Source organism: Trachurus japonicus, chromosome 24 (genome assembly GCF_045865225.1).
Source record: "Trachurus japonicus isolate A0001 chromosome 24, Traja_1.0".
NCBI classification, from domain to species: Eukaryota; Metazoa; Chordata; class Actinopteri; order Carangiformes; family Carangidae; genus Trachurus; species Trachurus japonicus.
The window spans coordinates 17701563-17716537 of NC_140930.1; the positions used below are offsets into that span (position 1 = coordinate 17701563).

The following is a 14975-nucleotide window of genomic DNA, read 5'->3' on the forward strand; positions in this document are numbered from 1 at the left end:
ATTCAAACTTTCACTAGCAGAGCAACGACAACAGAGAAAGAGACCGGGAGCAGAACTTAAGAGCTTTTTCCACAAACCCACTACAGGGATTTTCTTATTTCAAGACCCTCCCTCGCAGAGTTTGTTTGGATCTTCATATTTGTCTTGTTCTTTGGGAACGATGATGTTCACCGGTTTCAACGCGGACTGCGATTCCTCCTCCCGCTGCAGCACAGCTTCCCCATCAGCGGACAATCTGGGATATTACCCATCCCCAGCAGGATCTTACTCCAGCTTGGGATCTCCACAGTCTCAGGTACGTCCAGTCTAATATTATTAAACATTCTAGCTTACTTAATATGTTAAGTTGTTGTAGTTTGGCATGAAAAGAACAACTTAAAAAGATAAAGATGAAGCTTCTCTGAATTAGCTTCTCTTATGAGGACAAAACATACCGCTAGAAAGCAATAAATATGTTATTTTGTAGTTATAACTATATGCTAAAGCGATAGCCTCTGCCGATTGTGCTTGACATAGCCTGCTGACCTGCGCTTCACAATTTTCATTCATCCACCTGGAAACTCCATAGAGAGAGTGTAACGTCATAGTTGACATCACAAGGATATTTTTAAACCATGTAGCTTTTTATAGACCCTGTGCTTCATTCATACGTACCCTGCAAAGCTGCACCCCTCCTCTTTTGAAAGTATACCAGACTGACAATCCTCTTGCTTTCATTCCCTCCAGGATTTCACTGACCTGACAGCATCAAGTGCCTCCTTCATCCCCACTGTCACAGCCATTTCAACAAGCCCAGATCTGCAGTGGATGGTTCAGCCTTTGATCTCCTCAGTGGCTCCTTCTCACAGAGCTCACCCCTACAGCTCCAGCCCCAGCCCTGCATACCCCAGACAAGGCATGAGGTCTTCATCCAAGGCTCACATCAGCTCGACCAAGAGGGGCAGAATGGAACAGGTAATTATCATCCAGCAATCTATTTTAGGAATTATCTAACAAGCAGTAACTTCCTTATTGCAGTGCATTAAGTATCATAGAACTTGAGTCTTAACTTTTTCTTGTCTTATGTGCAGGTTAACCCTGAGGAGGAAGAGAAGAAAAGGGTTCGCAGAGAGAGAAATAAGCAGGCAGCAGCAAAGTGCCGCAACAGGAGGCGAGAGCTTACCGACACTCTGCAAGCTGTAAGTATCCCACAGATTTACCCTCATTCATTAAAATCTACTTCATGCCGCAGCTAAAAGCAATGTTGTCAAACAGCCAAGTTAATGTTTTCTTCATCTTCATCAATTGCAGGAAACTGATCAGCTGGAGGATGAAAAGTCCAGTCTGCAGAACGATATTGCTAATCTTATGAAGGAGAAGGAAAGGCTTGAGTTCATTCTGGCTGCCCACCAGCCCATCTGCAAAATCCCCTCAGAGCTGGACACGGACTTCTCCGTGGTCTCCATCTCTCCCGTCCATTCCTGCCTCTCCACCGAGGTGTCTTCCCTGCCGCAGACCACCACATGCGCCATCACTACCAGCCAGCCGACCTTCACCTCAACCTCCAACTCAATCTTCTCCAGCAGCAGCTCCGTCCTCTCCACCGCCACCATCTCCAGCAGCACGGTCAAGATGACAGACCTGGACTCCTCCGTCCTGGAGGAGTCTCTGGATCTGCTCGCAAAGACGGAGATGGAGACGGCGCGGTCGGTGCCGGAGGTTGACCTGTCCAGCTCCCTCTACACAACTCAGGACTGGGAGCCCCTCCATGCTTCAGCCAATAACAATGACTTTGAGCCCCTGTGCACACCTGTGGTGACCTGCACCCCCGCCGGCACCACCTACACGTCTTCTTTTGTGTTTACCTTCCCAGAGGCAGAGACCTTCCCCACCTGTGGCGTCGCCCACAGGAGAGGAAGCAACAGCAACGACCAGTCCTCTGATTCCCTCAGCTCACCAACCCTGCTGGCCCTTTAAAGACTCTTCCACAAACAAAAATACTTCCTATCAAGCACATTTTCTTGATGTTATGAGATAGATGTGCAGATCACAGGGCTATGGAATGGACTTGTACCAGGAAGCAAATTATTTAATATTTTATTTGCCTTTATCTATACTTGCCTATTACACCAATGTAGCAAGTTAAAAAGCATGTTTCAACTAATACCACCTAGTCGTTATATGAGTTAATATATGATTTTATGGTGCTAGATAACAAAACTTATTGTAGTATTGATGTGTGCTCCGAGCAATAGCTATTATTGATCCAGTTTGTTTTTCTGGTTGATGGAATGTGAGAGTACTTGTGAACTGTTTGTGAAAACTTTAAAACTGACGTGCTTTGTCTTAACCATGGTCTGAGTGGTCTATCTTTAGTATGAGGTTTTCTGTGAAAACATTAGTGATTTTAATTTATGAAATTTCAATTTATTTTTTTACAGAGAGAGTCAAGATGAATGTTGTTTGTAAGAGATGTAAATAAAATAGTGATATTTAAATTCACTTCAGTTTGCCTGGTTGAATCTTTTGCCCTCTCATATGATATGCACATGTTATATTACACATTACATATGCTCATATTACACATGCATTTTCTTTGTATAACCAGCAGTCGAACACGCAATTAAAATAATGTCTAAAATTAGCCTGTATATAAGGAATAGAGGCAACTTTCCTGCACCTCCACTGGCTCTATTTATTGTTCCGTCTGTTGCCAAGGTTAACTATACGTCAGGGCTCCTACGTCAGTGCGTTCTTTCCATTTTTTTAATTCGCAAGCCCAGCGCGATGACGTCAGACTTCCATGCCCAAATATAGAACGCTAGAACAACTCGCCGCTGCTGTCTTCCTGCAAGGAGCCGACATGGCGCTTGGTCAGACACCTTTTTCCGCTCAACTACGTAGCCTTCATGAAGCCCAGGTCTTCGCCTCGGAGGTTTAGGTTTGAGTTTAGGTTGTCGGAAAGAAAAAGAAAAAAAAAACGTGATGTGCTGCAGATAGGTCTCTCACAATGATGTCGCAGGTCGACAAACCGCTGCAGACACTTGGCTACATTGACGAAAGACTGTGGTTACACAAGAGAAATCACACTCGAAAGCAACATTTTCACCACAGTCTGCGTCGGTTTCATTTATTCTGTTGACTGGGAAGGTTTAAATTCAACTGTTATTAACCTTCACGTACAAGCAAAGACATATACGTGAGTTACAGCACAATCCAAGGAGGGGGGGGTGTTCCCAGAAATAATTCATAAAGGTATAGGCTACAAGACAGCAGTGTGGACTTCACCTACATGAGCTGTTTTCCTGCAAATAGACTGTGGGCATGTGGACAGGACAGCTGGACATGAGGTGTAAAGTGTCTCTCTGCACACTGGTATTTTTATTTAGCTTGTTCCAACTCTTTCCCATCAGACAGACTGCGGACAGTGAAACCACCTCTTCTGGGAGCAGAAGCGAGGGCCAAGATCAACACTGACCAGCCCACATCACATCAAAGCTCTTGTTTGATAAAGGGGTCACATGTAGGCTACATACCCAGTGTGTAAGATGGTGATCTAGAAACATAAATGACAAATTATCCAGAATATCATATATTTGCACTGGTTGTTAATGCAGGTTAGTTAACTCTGATTACATTTTACACACAGTGACTATTTGGAAACAAAGATGTTATTATTTGCAAGTATTTATATTTGCCTATTTACACTCATTTTCTTATCCACTATCATTATTAATTAGTTGTTTTAAAAAACAGTTTTAAAGTAATCATGGTGGTCAGTGGTCACTTCATCTCAGCTCATGTCCTCAAGGTTCAAGTGAATGCAAGATAATCCTAAAGCTGAGGGTTTCATGCATCTGGCTGGCTCTGTGAGCACTAATGTCATCCTGTCTCTTCTGTTTTCTCTTGAACAGAAAATTATTCAGAAGGTGAAGGTACGAACATGATGACAACACGTTCATCACTAACTAACAATGGTCATTTCATTTCAAGTTAAACAAGGTGAGTCATCATGTAGTAGCCTACCTTTCTGTTGGCTTTAATCAAACAAACTGATTTCCTTCCTCACATGAGGTGATTTGTTATTTTCCTTATTTTGGTGGGGATTTCTTTTTGTTATGTGTTTATTTATTTTTACCACACTTTGTATCTTTGACAAAATTTCTGCCATTTGTGCAACTCTGTGTTAGTTACGCAGTTTGCAACAAGAATCTTTCCATCCTGTCCCTCCCATGTGTCATTCTTGCGCCTCTCTGGCCCATTTCACCTTCTATCAACTTTATACCATATTAAGAATCATCCAAAGGCGGATTGCCTCACCAGGAAATGCGTGTGCATTTGGGACAGGCAGGATGAAAAACTACTATCACACAATAACTGACTTTTGCTGACGTTTGAGTTTTTCATTGTGGACACACCCTTTTGTGCAACACTGCCAATATATCAGCAGTTCTTCCTTTACTTCCTGTATGGCCTACTTCTCCAGAGGGAAACTAACCAAAAGGTTAAAATATTTGATACAATTTAAAGATTTAAGTTGCAGAAGTACAATGCACCACTTCCTCAGCTCTTGCTTGTAGTACACCCTCAAAATGCTTGAACTGAAGCAGTGCAGAGCCTCATGTCTTGTCAGTGCAATGCTGTTGTATAACCACCGAATTCAGAGCACCGATATGTTTTCCCTTGCACTTAAGCAGAGCTTCTTTTCCTCAATAAAGCCTCTATGTGCGACCATGCAGTGCCTAATAACTCTGTCTATTAATACCTTTTTGGCGGCCCTAGGGAGATGGGGTAGCGGCAGAAATAGCAGGTGCCTATTGCTTCTTTTAACATCAGCATCAACAGCAGTAAAATTAGACCACTATGACGCCAACCTGCGTCGGTGCTGCAACCCAGGGGAGGGACCAGGCAGCGTACGCCTGATAGACAGAGAGGAAGAAACTAAGGCGAGGAGGAGGAGGAGGAAAGGAGAAATGATGAGTGTATGAGGATAGGCTGGGAGGGAGACAGACAGAGGATCCCTGCCTGGGTGTAATTGCGAGCACAGTGATGATGAAACAGCCGAGTCGCCTCCGTGACACGATGAAAAGAGCTCAATTTGGCTCAGCTCCATATTCACAGAAATCCATCTCCTGATACCTTCCCTTTGTGTCGAGAGAGGATATGAAACCTTTAAGAAAGCCCAAATGGTTCTGTTTTTTCCCTGAGTCTCTGTGAGTGACAGAGTGATGCGGTTATGATGCCTTATTACCCAATAACGTGCACTTGATTTGACAATTCCTTACAATGTTTTACCATCATGGGTGTCATCATAACTGTAACTCCATCTGACACAATGCAAATATTCTACGAAATGAAGTCCCTATGACACAGTCTGTGTGAGCTTCTGTGGTAGTGCATGACAAATCAAAATTGTGTTTGAACTCTGTCTGAATGGTGTGTCCTTATCGATACATATTTGTTTTACAGATCTGTAAGCGATAACAACGCAACTCATGACAGCCGCTAGCCAGCTATTAAAGGGTGTGGAGACATGCGTCAGCAAGCGGGCTCGTTTATGGAAGTAGCTACTCTATTCTGTAGTACTTTCATAATAGCACGCAACACTGAACCAGTGCCAAGAGGTGATAAAAAGGTTAGTCAATCAATTGTCATATTACTGAAGTAGTTTTCCAAGTGGTTTAAAGACCTCATCTGACCTCTTTAAATATCCAATGTACGATGAATATTGCTCTTGAAAATGACTGAAATGGCCTGAACTAAGGTTTAATGGGCAGATGATGTTCCCCTTTCAGTATAGTTAAAGCATTGACAAGTCACAGGTACATGAGAATAAAGTTTTGTGGATCTCATTTATAGTCTAAAAGCTCTGTGGCACGGAGGAGTGTGTGACATGCTATTCTTGGAGGTTATTTGACGCACTAAGCTACAATACTGGAGGGATTTCTCTATCCAATAATTACCGTTCACTTAGTGCCAGACTCCCCACTCAGCAGCCTGTTCTCGTCTCGTCTCGTGGGATCCGTAACAAGGATGTTTCCCTGGAAACTGGACAGCTCTATCATATGTAATTGGGTAATCCCTGAGCTGCTGACAGAAAAATAATAGCTTTTGGGATTTTCAAAATACCCCAGCCAACACTGAGCATGATATGTCTGTTTCATAATCCGGATTTATCAGCCACATATTGGATGGATTATTATGCAATTATGGTAATATTAAAGACGTTTTTGATAGAAAATCTATAAATATCAATAAGCTAATTGTGAGCAGCTGATAGAATGAAATCAAAAGAGTGTATTTCTAATCTCATAAGAGCAATATCAATGTAGGTTTATGGAAACTGATAGAAAATACAATTATAAAAGTATATCAATCATCACTCATTCAAGTTACAGTGTTTGGCTTCTGCCAAAGGAGTTTACAAGATATGAAACACAGGTCATACATTGATTGTCATGAGTTCCCAATAACAACAACACAACACCAGACCAGATGCCTAACTGAAATAATTGTCCGTTAATGTCCATTTGAAAAATATTTTATTGCCAATAATTCTTGAATAAAGTGAATTTTGATAGGCAGGTGAAAGCCCTGATCTTTCTAATACTTCCATGTTAACACAATCCTCTCACATTCTGCCTCTGATTAGTCTCTAAAACATTCCCACTCGGACCCACTAGAGGGCCTCGCGCCTAAATGTGTTGCATTCTGTGTTCGGGCTCTGGAGTACTGTCAAAACTAGAAACATTGACTGCCAATATTTTTAAAGGCTCCTGTCTGTTACAATCTGAAATACATTAACACACAACAAGAGCTTGTGGCTATTGGAGTCCTGCAAAGTCCCAAACTGACATGTGGACCCTGAATATTCACTGTAACCCCGCTACTACTTTATGATGCTGTCCTATTGCATTGCTGGGCCCTTTGTACTGTTTGCAGCCCAACTGCATGTTTTCATTTGTACTTATAAAGAATGAAATGTGTAGTCTATTGTTTTGTGTCCAGTCATTAAATAAGAGATGTTTTCCCCCTGTTCCATGTTTAGTCAATGAGTTTTCAGAGTTTTCAACTGCATCCCACTATATTCCTCAAGAAACTAAGCAACTCAGATGTTATCATGTATGTGTGCATCCTGCAATACATGTGGATGGAGATCATAAGCTTTTTCTCAGTACGTGGACCTCGTATTTGTAAAATTGTATGTGAATTTCCTCTTTCTGAAACGACGAGCCCCTCCATGCTGATTTTGTGATTCAGAGACATCTGATGCATTTGCTTTCCCAAAGGTGCTGCACATGTCATGCTCCATCTCACTTTCCCTCCCTGGGCATGTCCTCTCTTGAGGGTATACCAGAAGAAGTCTTGTGGTGTTGAGTAGTTTGTGGTATAAGTGACTTGTGACTTGAAGATTTAAGCCTGGGATGCTTTTAAGTTCTCAGTGCCGCCTCAGGCCTAACACTGACTGGGATTCTCATCACCCATTTCTTGTAACCTTTTGCCCTGAGTAGGCTACCACATGGACCTGCTGCACCTACCTTCATTGTTATCCTTCCCTTTTCTGACGTGATGCTGTGGGGTGGTCTCACCACTAAGATATAGGCTACAGGGGTAGTGAGAGGCCATTCCTTAGACACCTGAGTCAGCTCAAATCTAATCACTATGTCTCTCCTTTTGTTTTTAAAATATTGCCAGTTCAGTTATTCTGTACAGTAAAGCTGTTGGTTTAAGGTTAAAGGCCACACACTGGAAACACTTGACTGAAGTGGACCACTGCCCAGACACCCCAGGGTCCCTCGGGGCTTCAGGCTAACATTTTGGAGAACAGTGACTTCTGACTTAAAATTTTAGGAGCGCCAGCAGAAAATGTTGTGGCGCTTATGCACACCATAAATCAATTTGCAAAGCACATTTCCTTTTAAGTCATGATCCTCCTGACACACATAGGCCATGCCACCTGTTGACAGATTCCACATTTGAGTTGCTGCTTCCATGACCATGTTTCACCAGTTTTGAAAAAAAAAAAAAAAAAAAATCCCAGCAAATTCACTGGTTGCACATGCGCAAATAGGTAGATGTAAAATTTACTTGCACTGTCTCAAGTTTAGGAGCAGTCTGAGCCCTGCCCCTTCAAACCTTATTTTTACAGTCTATGCTTCAAACAGATAATTAGACCCATCATGCACAGCACAGTTTGATTTGGCCATAACCTCTGGGGCTGATGTTGAGTGAGTGGATGCGGTGCAGTTCTCCCTCCAGGCCGGCGGCGGCGCTCGGGTGTTGAGCGAGGCCGGCGGTGTGAGCTGGAGCTCGGCGTTAAGCTGGTGGGCTGGCACGGGCTGGTTGGTCGGTCGGTCGGTTGAGGGGTAGCCATGGCTCGACTCGCTGCGCTACTGCTGTTACCGGTTCTTATTGAATCGGTATTTTCCATTTCTTTCTTTTTACCGGTCAACTCAAGAAAGTGTTTACGAGAGGAGATCCACAAAGACGTCCTCGTCACGGGGGAATATGAAATAAGCGAACAGGCGAACACCAAAACTAATCTGAAGGTGAGCACACAAACCTGCGGCTAGCTGCGGCTAACGGGTCCGGTTGCTTCCCGAGGCCGAAATGACTTCACTGTGTGCGTGGATGTGTGTAAGGTTGTGAAATTCACAACTTGTATCTTGGACAGCCTTTAGGGGTGTGCGGAGTTGCGGCAGGATTTTTTTTTTCATGACAACTGTTGTTAGCATCGTAGCTAGCCTAGGCCCAGAAACACTAGCCTTCCTGGTTTGAGGTGCTAATTAGCCGGCTAACGTCAGTGGCAACATCATCACCGTTCAGACTTTACTTTAATATGATTTTTATTTAAGTCGCATTTAAGTAAAACAAAACAAAACAGTGAAATGCAGTTGTATCACACACTCAGGTGGGTGATTATCCCCCAGTTGTCGTGTGTTGTGTGATATTAGGCCGTCGGCTCGGCTCCGCTGCTGTTACACGTCAGTCTTAGCCTCCATTCAGCTGGCACAGTCGGGCTAGCGGCGTTAGCACGTTAGCTGTTAGCGTTGAGTACATGTCAACGTCGGCGGCATGTGTTTAATTATTTAATGACTCATAAAGAGCACATCCATAGCCTACACCATACTGAGAGCCTGTCCTTACACTGTTGTCAACTCAATGCAACTTAATTTGAAAAAGGATAGTCAATAAGGCTTTGTAAATCAGTCCCTACGTTGTAACAGCTGTCATATGGAAACAATTACAGTAGTCTTCCTTGTGATAAAGAAAAAGCACTTATTGGTGTTGATGAATGTTTTGCACTGATCTGATTGATGCCAATTTGGGCGGCTAGTGATCTTTTGTGTTGGTACGATGTTTAATCCGGTGGTTCCGACTTCTGTGGACAGTTTAAATCTGTAAAATGTATGATATTATTAAATTTAACTGCACAAAAGTCAGAAATGTCCTGTTTTATACAAGCAACTCCACATTGCCATACCGAAAATAATCATCTTGCTTGGGTTATGTAAATAATGGCATTACATTTTCCGTCAATCATTTATGCACTTGACTGATGTTTATATTATTATTTTCCCTCTAACTCTGCAGATCACAGATTCCTCCAGTCACACTCTTTACTCCAAGGAAGATGCAACGAAAGGAAAGTTTGCATTCACCACAGAGGATTATGACATGTTTGAGGTGTGCTTTGAAAGCAAGTCCCCCTTGGGTAAGTGTGTCACCTGGGAAAACCAGTCGGCATCATCTTTTTTTCACTGATCTAGATGCATAAATACTAAAGCAGTTATTCAACACACACAGAATTAATTTGGATGAACAAAGGCAGGATGTTACTCCAGTTTGTGTGCAAATGAAATGTGTTGTGTAACTTGGGTTTTATTTTTGTTGTCACACGCACAGACGGTTATAAAATTAAAGATGTAAATTTGTGCAGGGTCGTTTCCAGGGCAAGGTATTAAAAAAGAGTGTATTCTTGCTGAGCAGTAATGAGGGAGTAACAGGAAAACAATAAGGATTTGTCCAGAATATGAAAAATGTAATTATAAAGTTTCACAGTTGGCATCAATATAAACTCCTTTAATGTTCTAAAAACGTATGAGCGCTATGTTGCACACACAAGTAACCACAATTTAATTTAATTGATTTATGTCTTTATTTTATTGTTATCAGTTGCATATGATGTTAAAAGCTCTGCTTATTTTAATCAGGAACTGGAAGAGTGCCTGACCAGCTGGTCAATTTGGACATGAAGCATGGTGTGGAGGCCAAAAACTATGAAGAGGTAAAGTTGCCTTTGTAATGTGATAGAAACTGTAGATAAAATAAAGTCTGTCTGCTCTGCAGCCTGGCTGCGTCGCTGGATGTGGGACACTGGTCTTGCTGAAGGAGTTTTACTAGTAGCCAACACTGACACTGATAAAAGCGCCAGAGGCCACAAACTAAAATTTGGGTCAGAGTTGTTTTTGGGCCGTGAAGAGATGCGTATTGGCACACTTTGTTAAATCTTCAGCAACACCCCTATTCAGGATAAAGGCCTTTATTTATCAGAGAGCCAGAGACACGTAAGCGTTGCACAACACTGACATAAGCAATGCCTTCATCAGATTGATAAATCACAATGAGCTGTGGAGGCGAGAATTTACTGCTGCAGTCAGTGCCTTATTTACATATATACCACATAAAACACTTGTTCCTAATGGCAACAATGCATAGAATAGAACACAGGGAAATGGGTGGAGGAGGTTTCTTCGCCTCCACATTATTCAGTATTTTCCCGTACACAGGCGCATTGATTTGGATCATCACTCACATAACTTAATAGTTCTTCTGAGAACGGGTTAGCACTTGGCTGCCTCTGGCAACACTTACTGAGTAAACAAGTGATAAAGGCTGCGCGCTGAGAATCGCCCTGCTTCCCACACATGGCGCACCAAACATGACGTCCTGCTCTTCTGAGTGAGTGTGTAGGTGGATGTCCGGGGGGGGTGGGGGCTAAAGCGGGTATGCCTGTCTGTGGGCTGGTGGGTGGAGCCGAATGTGCACATGTATTTACCTACGTTGGTGGGTGTGTAACCTTGAACAGATTCAGACTCTTCAGTAGACAGCGTGGTGGTGGTTATTTGGTAAATGTGCTGTGGCTGTACAGTGTTTGAGAAAGTGAACATGGCAGGTGCACTGTGCAGTATCCATTGATTGTTTAGTCTGATGAGTTCTGTGATTATGATTTTATTATTTATATACTCCATCTGTGGCACACTGTAGTCTACAGAAAGGGGGGACTGTTGTTTTGTTTTTGTTTATTTACAATCCACTTACAGCACACTTAATTACACTCCACAAAATTTATAAACACAAGTGACATGGTAACCTATTAAGATAATGGTTGGTGATTATGTTCAGAAACACTTTTTGTTATACTGGGTGAAATGGTCCTTCTATCCTGAGAGTAGTCAATACATTTTGTATTCAGAAAAAGGAATGAAAATAAGTGTCAGCTGCAGGACTGACAAAACTCTGACCAATCCATGCTTTTCGCTCCGAAAAGGAAAAACCAATCGGATGCCTTCATGTCTAGTTCTGCCTACGCCCAATCAAGCTGCCGTCTCTCTCACCCTCTCCCTCCTCCCGCTTGCCCGATCAGTCTTCACCTACGTCCGTGGAAAAGCCACACTCCAGTCTGATGGGTGGCAATGTGGCTCTGGCAATGCATGTTGGGTGTCTTCACCTACGAGAGAGGTCTAAGGAAAGGGGCTGGGACTTTTGACTTGTGTATTTTCAAAATGGGGTCTGCTAGAAGCATTTTTTCCAGAATCTCCAACCCTACCTTTAGCTGAGCAGGTTTGGTGACCTGTCTGACAGCAAGTCCTGCCAAAGAGTACCTACGTAAACAGTTGTGTGAGCAGCCATTAGTTAAAACCACAACTATTGACTGCTGCTTGGAGAGGAAATATCGTGAACTAGCGATCTACTTTTTTTTTTTTAAATAACGATTGTTTGGACCAAGAAAAGGCCAACAGCTGATTACCAGGCACTATGAAAAAAAAAAAGAAGCTCCTTACGAGTGACGGCTGCCACAGCTCGAACGGTACCGTCATTTGTGCTGCTACATGTTTAATCACAATCACCAGCAATCCTCCAAACCTATTAATCAGTCTGGCTCTGCCTTGTACTACAACATGATGAATGGTGGTTTTACATATTCATCAGATAAATCCTGTAGATTTGTTTCCTTCAGAAGTTGGCTTTGAATGTTCGTTTGCATCATACACCGACCACACAAGTTTGTTTAAGATAAAGGTCCAACCTGTTTCTCTGTAGACCAGAGTAGGAGGCCAAACACGGATGATCTCAACAGTTTTCACAGCCAAGGGGCGACACCTGCTGGACAAAGTTTATAACAACACAGTTTAAATTGGTCGTTCTATGTCAACAGTGATAAACTTCTCAGGTATCATTTTTCAGTGGATTCAGAAGCCTCTTGTTTTTTTTCCCCCTCCAGATTGCCAAGGTGGAGAAGCTGAAGCCTCTTGAGGTTGAGCTGAGGCGACTGGAAGACTTGTCCGAGTCCATCGTCAATGACTTTGCTTACATGAAGAAAAGAGAGGAAGAGATGCGGGACACCAATGGTAAAAACAAAAAACAAAACAAAATGGGTGACTTTGTTGAAAGCAAGTAGAGCATGTAGACTAATTGCTGCTGACCCTAGAGGAAGCACCAGGTTTTGATTATGTGAGGAAAGAGAAAAAAAGATCAGTGTTGTTTCTTTGTTGTTATGAACAAAAAAAATACTTGTATCTAAAAACACACCCCTCTTGTTCTGCCGTTTTCCAGAGTCCACCAACACACGTGTGCTGTACTTCAGCATATTCTCAATGTGCTGTCTGATCGGGCTGGCCACATGGCAGGTCTTCTACCTGAGGCGCTTCTTCAAGGCAAAGAAGCTGATCGAGTAAAAAGCGACCCCCCCCCCCGCTCCTAACCTCGGGGGAAGCTACTTGCCGGTCAGCCAATGCATCCCGACATCCACCCTCCTTGGACTTAGCTTCAGCAAACAACAGCAAGTGGGGTTGAGGGGCTCAAATTCTAGTTTTCACGGTTTTGAGAATGTCATGGTTGTCCTCTGAAAAAAAAAGAAAAAAGAAAAAAGATTCACCTGCTTATTTAGGGGTTTGAAACATGAAAAGCGCTGTAGGGAGAAATGCACTGTGAGACATGGGAGGCGTATGTCACTGCAGTGCACTGGGTGAGATACGTCCACCCCCATGGTACCTCACGTTTCTGTCTGCACTGTTTTTAAATGTTGCGACTTACTGAATAAGAACTTGTTCCTTCAATCAGTTCAACAGTTTGATTTTGAGCTCAGTTTGAATGGATGTGCCATGAGCGAATGTCCTTTGCCCTTCTTTTGATGTACACATTCTTTACCATGCCAAGCAGACTAGATCCTTGGTGCCCTTTGATCAAGTGAAGGCTATTTGGAAAAAAAAAAAGTGGTTTGTTGTTACTTTGATAAGAAAATTGGCAACCACTTAACTTCTGTGTTATGTCATTTAATTTGCATACATGTTTGGTAGCTAAATTTAACGGCGTCTTTGGTTTGTTTTCATATTGTAAATGCTATTTAGTTGCTTCTACAGGTATATTTTTGCGGGGTTGTGAGTTGTGAGAGTGATATCCTCTTAGTTATAAATTAGGTCACTTCTATTAGCTCTTGCACGTTCTAGTTTTGTTTTTGGACCACCTGAACAGCAATTCACCACCAATCAAAAGTAGCCAGAAACCAAAAACCTTGTTCTTCGGAGGGTGTTTCCAGCATATGTATATGGCTATGAGCAATTTAACCACCTGATTCCTATGATACAGTTCATATATGATTGTGCAAGTTTTTTTTTTTCTTTTAAGACTGCAATGGATGGAGGCTTTAAAGGGAAATGTAAAGTAAGTTAACCAAACATTTCCCCCAGTCCTGCGCCTCTTTTCTTCACACACTGGTAAATTTAGTTATTATTGTGACATTTTCAAACTATCACTCCCCAAGTACAGTACTTGCAGGTCCATCCATCGTGCTTCTTCTTGTTAAAGATACTTCAGAGGCCTGGGTTACGTGAGAGTGTGGGTGGTTGCAAATGTTCAGATTGTTTTTTGACAGGGATTAATTGAGGCATCTGTCATGGATACATTTTTAACAATGAACATGCGCACTGTGCGCAATCAATGATTTTTATGTTGACTGATAAATTTTGTAAATTTGTGTTGGGCTTTTATTCAATAAAATATTGGATGAATTTACATTAGTTACAATGTAGTTTAACATGTATCTCCTACTTATGATGCTAATAGTTGGGTTTGGTATGGTAGAGTTTTACTTAAAATTTATTTTTCTTACCTGCACAGACATTAGCTGTAATCATATCACAATATTGTCACTCTCAAATTGTAAAGGAGAAAATGGCACAATAACATCACAGCACTATGTACACTACATTGGTTGTTCTGCTGGTCACAACAGTGACCATTAAAAACGTAATTTTCGAACTTTAAATTTACTTTCCACAGAGGTTTAATGTTCATGTATTATTTGTGATTGTGACGACTTGTCTTGAAGAGATACGAGCGCTTTTGCTGGTTTGGTGTAAATCTCATGACTACAGCTGATTATCTTCACTTTGAAAAGAAGATGGAGTCATTACATTTACTTGGAAGATGCTTTATTTTCAAAACAACAGCAAGTTTCCTCACACTCCCAAACCATCCAGAGCTAGATGCCATGAAAAGGAGTTCACCAGAAGAGAAGGTGAGTAAGTTGTTCTTACTTTAACACAACAAAGATTTTAGAAAATGACCTAAAATAACATCCATGTTGCATCCGTGACACTTGTGAATCAAATGACAATACACATCACATAATAGATACTAGCTCTTTCTGCTTTGGATGGGTTGTCATGATCACTGAATTGATGTATTATACACGCATTTTCTTTTTTACATTA

General features: G+C 42.1%; 2 protein-coding genes across 2 annotated transcripts; both read left to right on the forward strand.

The window, feature by feature from the left end:
* On the forward strand, positions 1–2481 carry fosab (Fos proto-oncogene, AP-1 transcription factor subunit b). Its single transcript, XM_085770481.1, has 4 exons — positions 1–295; positions 727–954; positions 1071–1178; positions 1291–2481. The coding sequence occupies exons 1-4, from the start codon at positions 161–163 to the stop codon at positions 1954–1956; spliced, it is 1137 nt and encodes a 378-aa protein (XP_085626607.1). The 5' UTR covers positions 1–160; the 3' UTR covers positions 1957–2481.
* A 5843-nt stretch (positions 2482–8324) lies between these two features.
* On the forward strand, positions 8325–14274 carry tmed10 (transmembrane p24 trafficking protein 10). Its single transcript, XM_085771163.1, has 5 exons — positions 8325–8528; positions 9574–9694; positions 10194–10267; positions 12485–12611; positions 12817–14274. Exons 1-5 carry the CDS (start codon positions 8352–8354, stop codon positions 12936–12938), a joined length of 621 nt encoding a protein of 206 aa, XP_085627289.1. The 5' UTR covers positions 8325–8351; the 3' UTR covers positions 12939–14274.
* Positions 14275–14975: the final 701 nt, after the last annotated feature.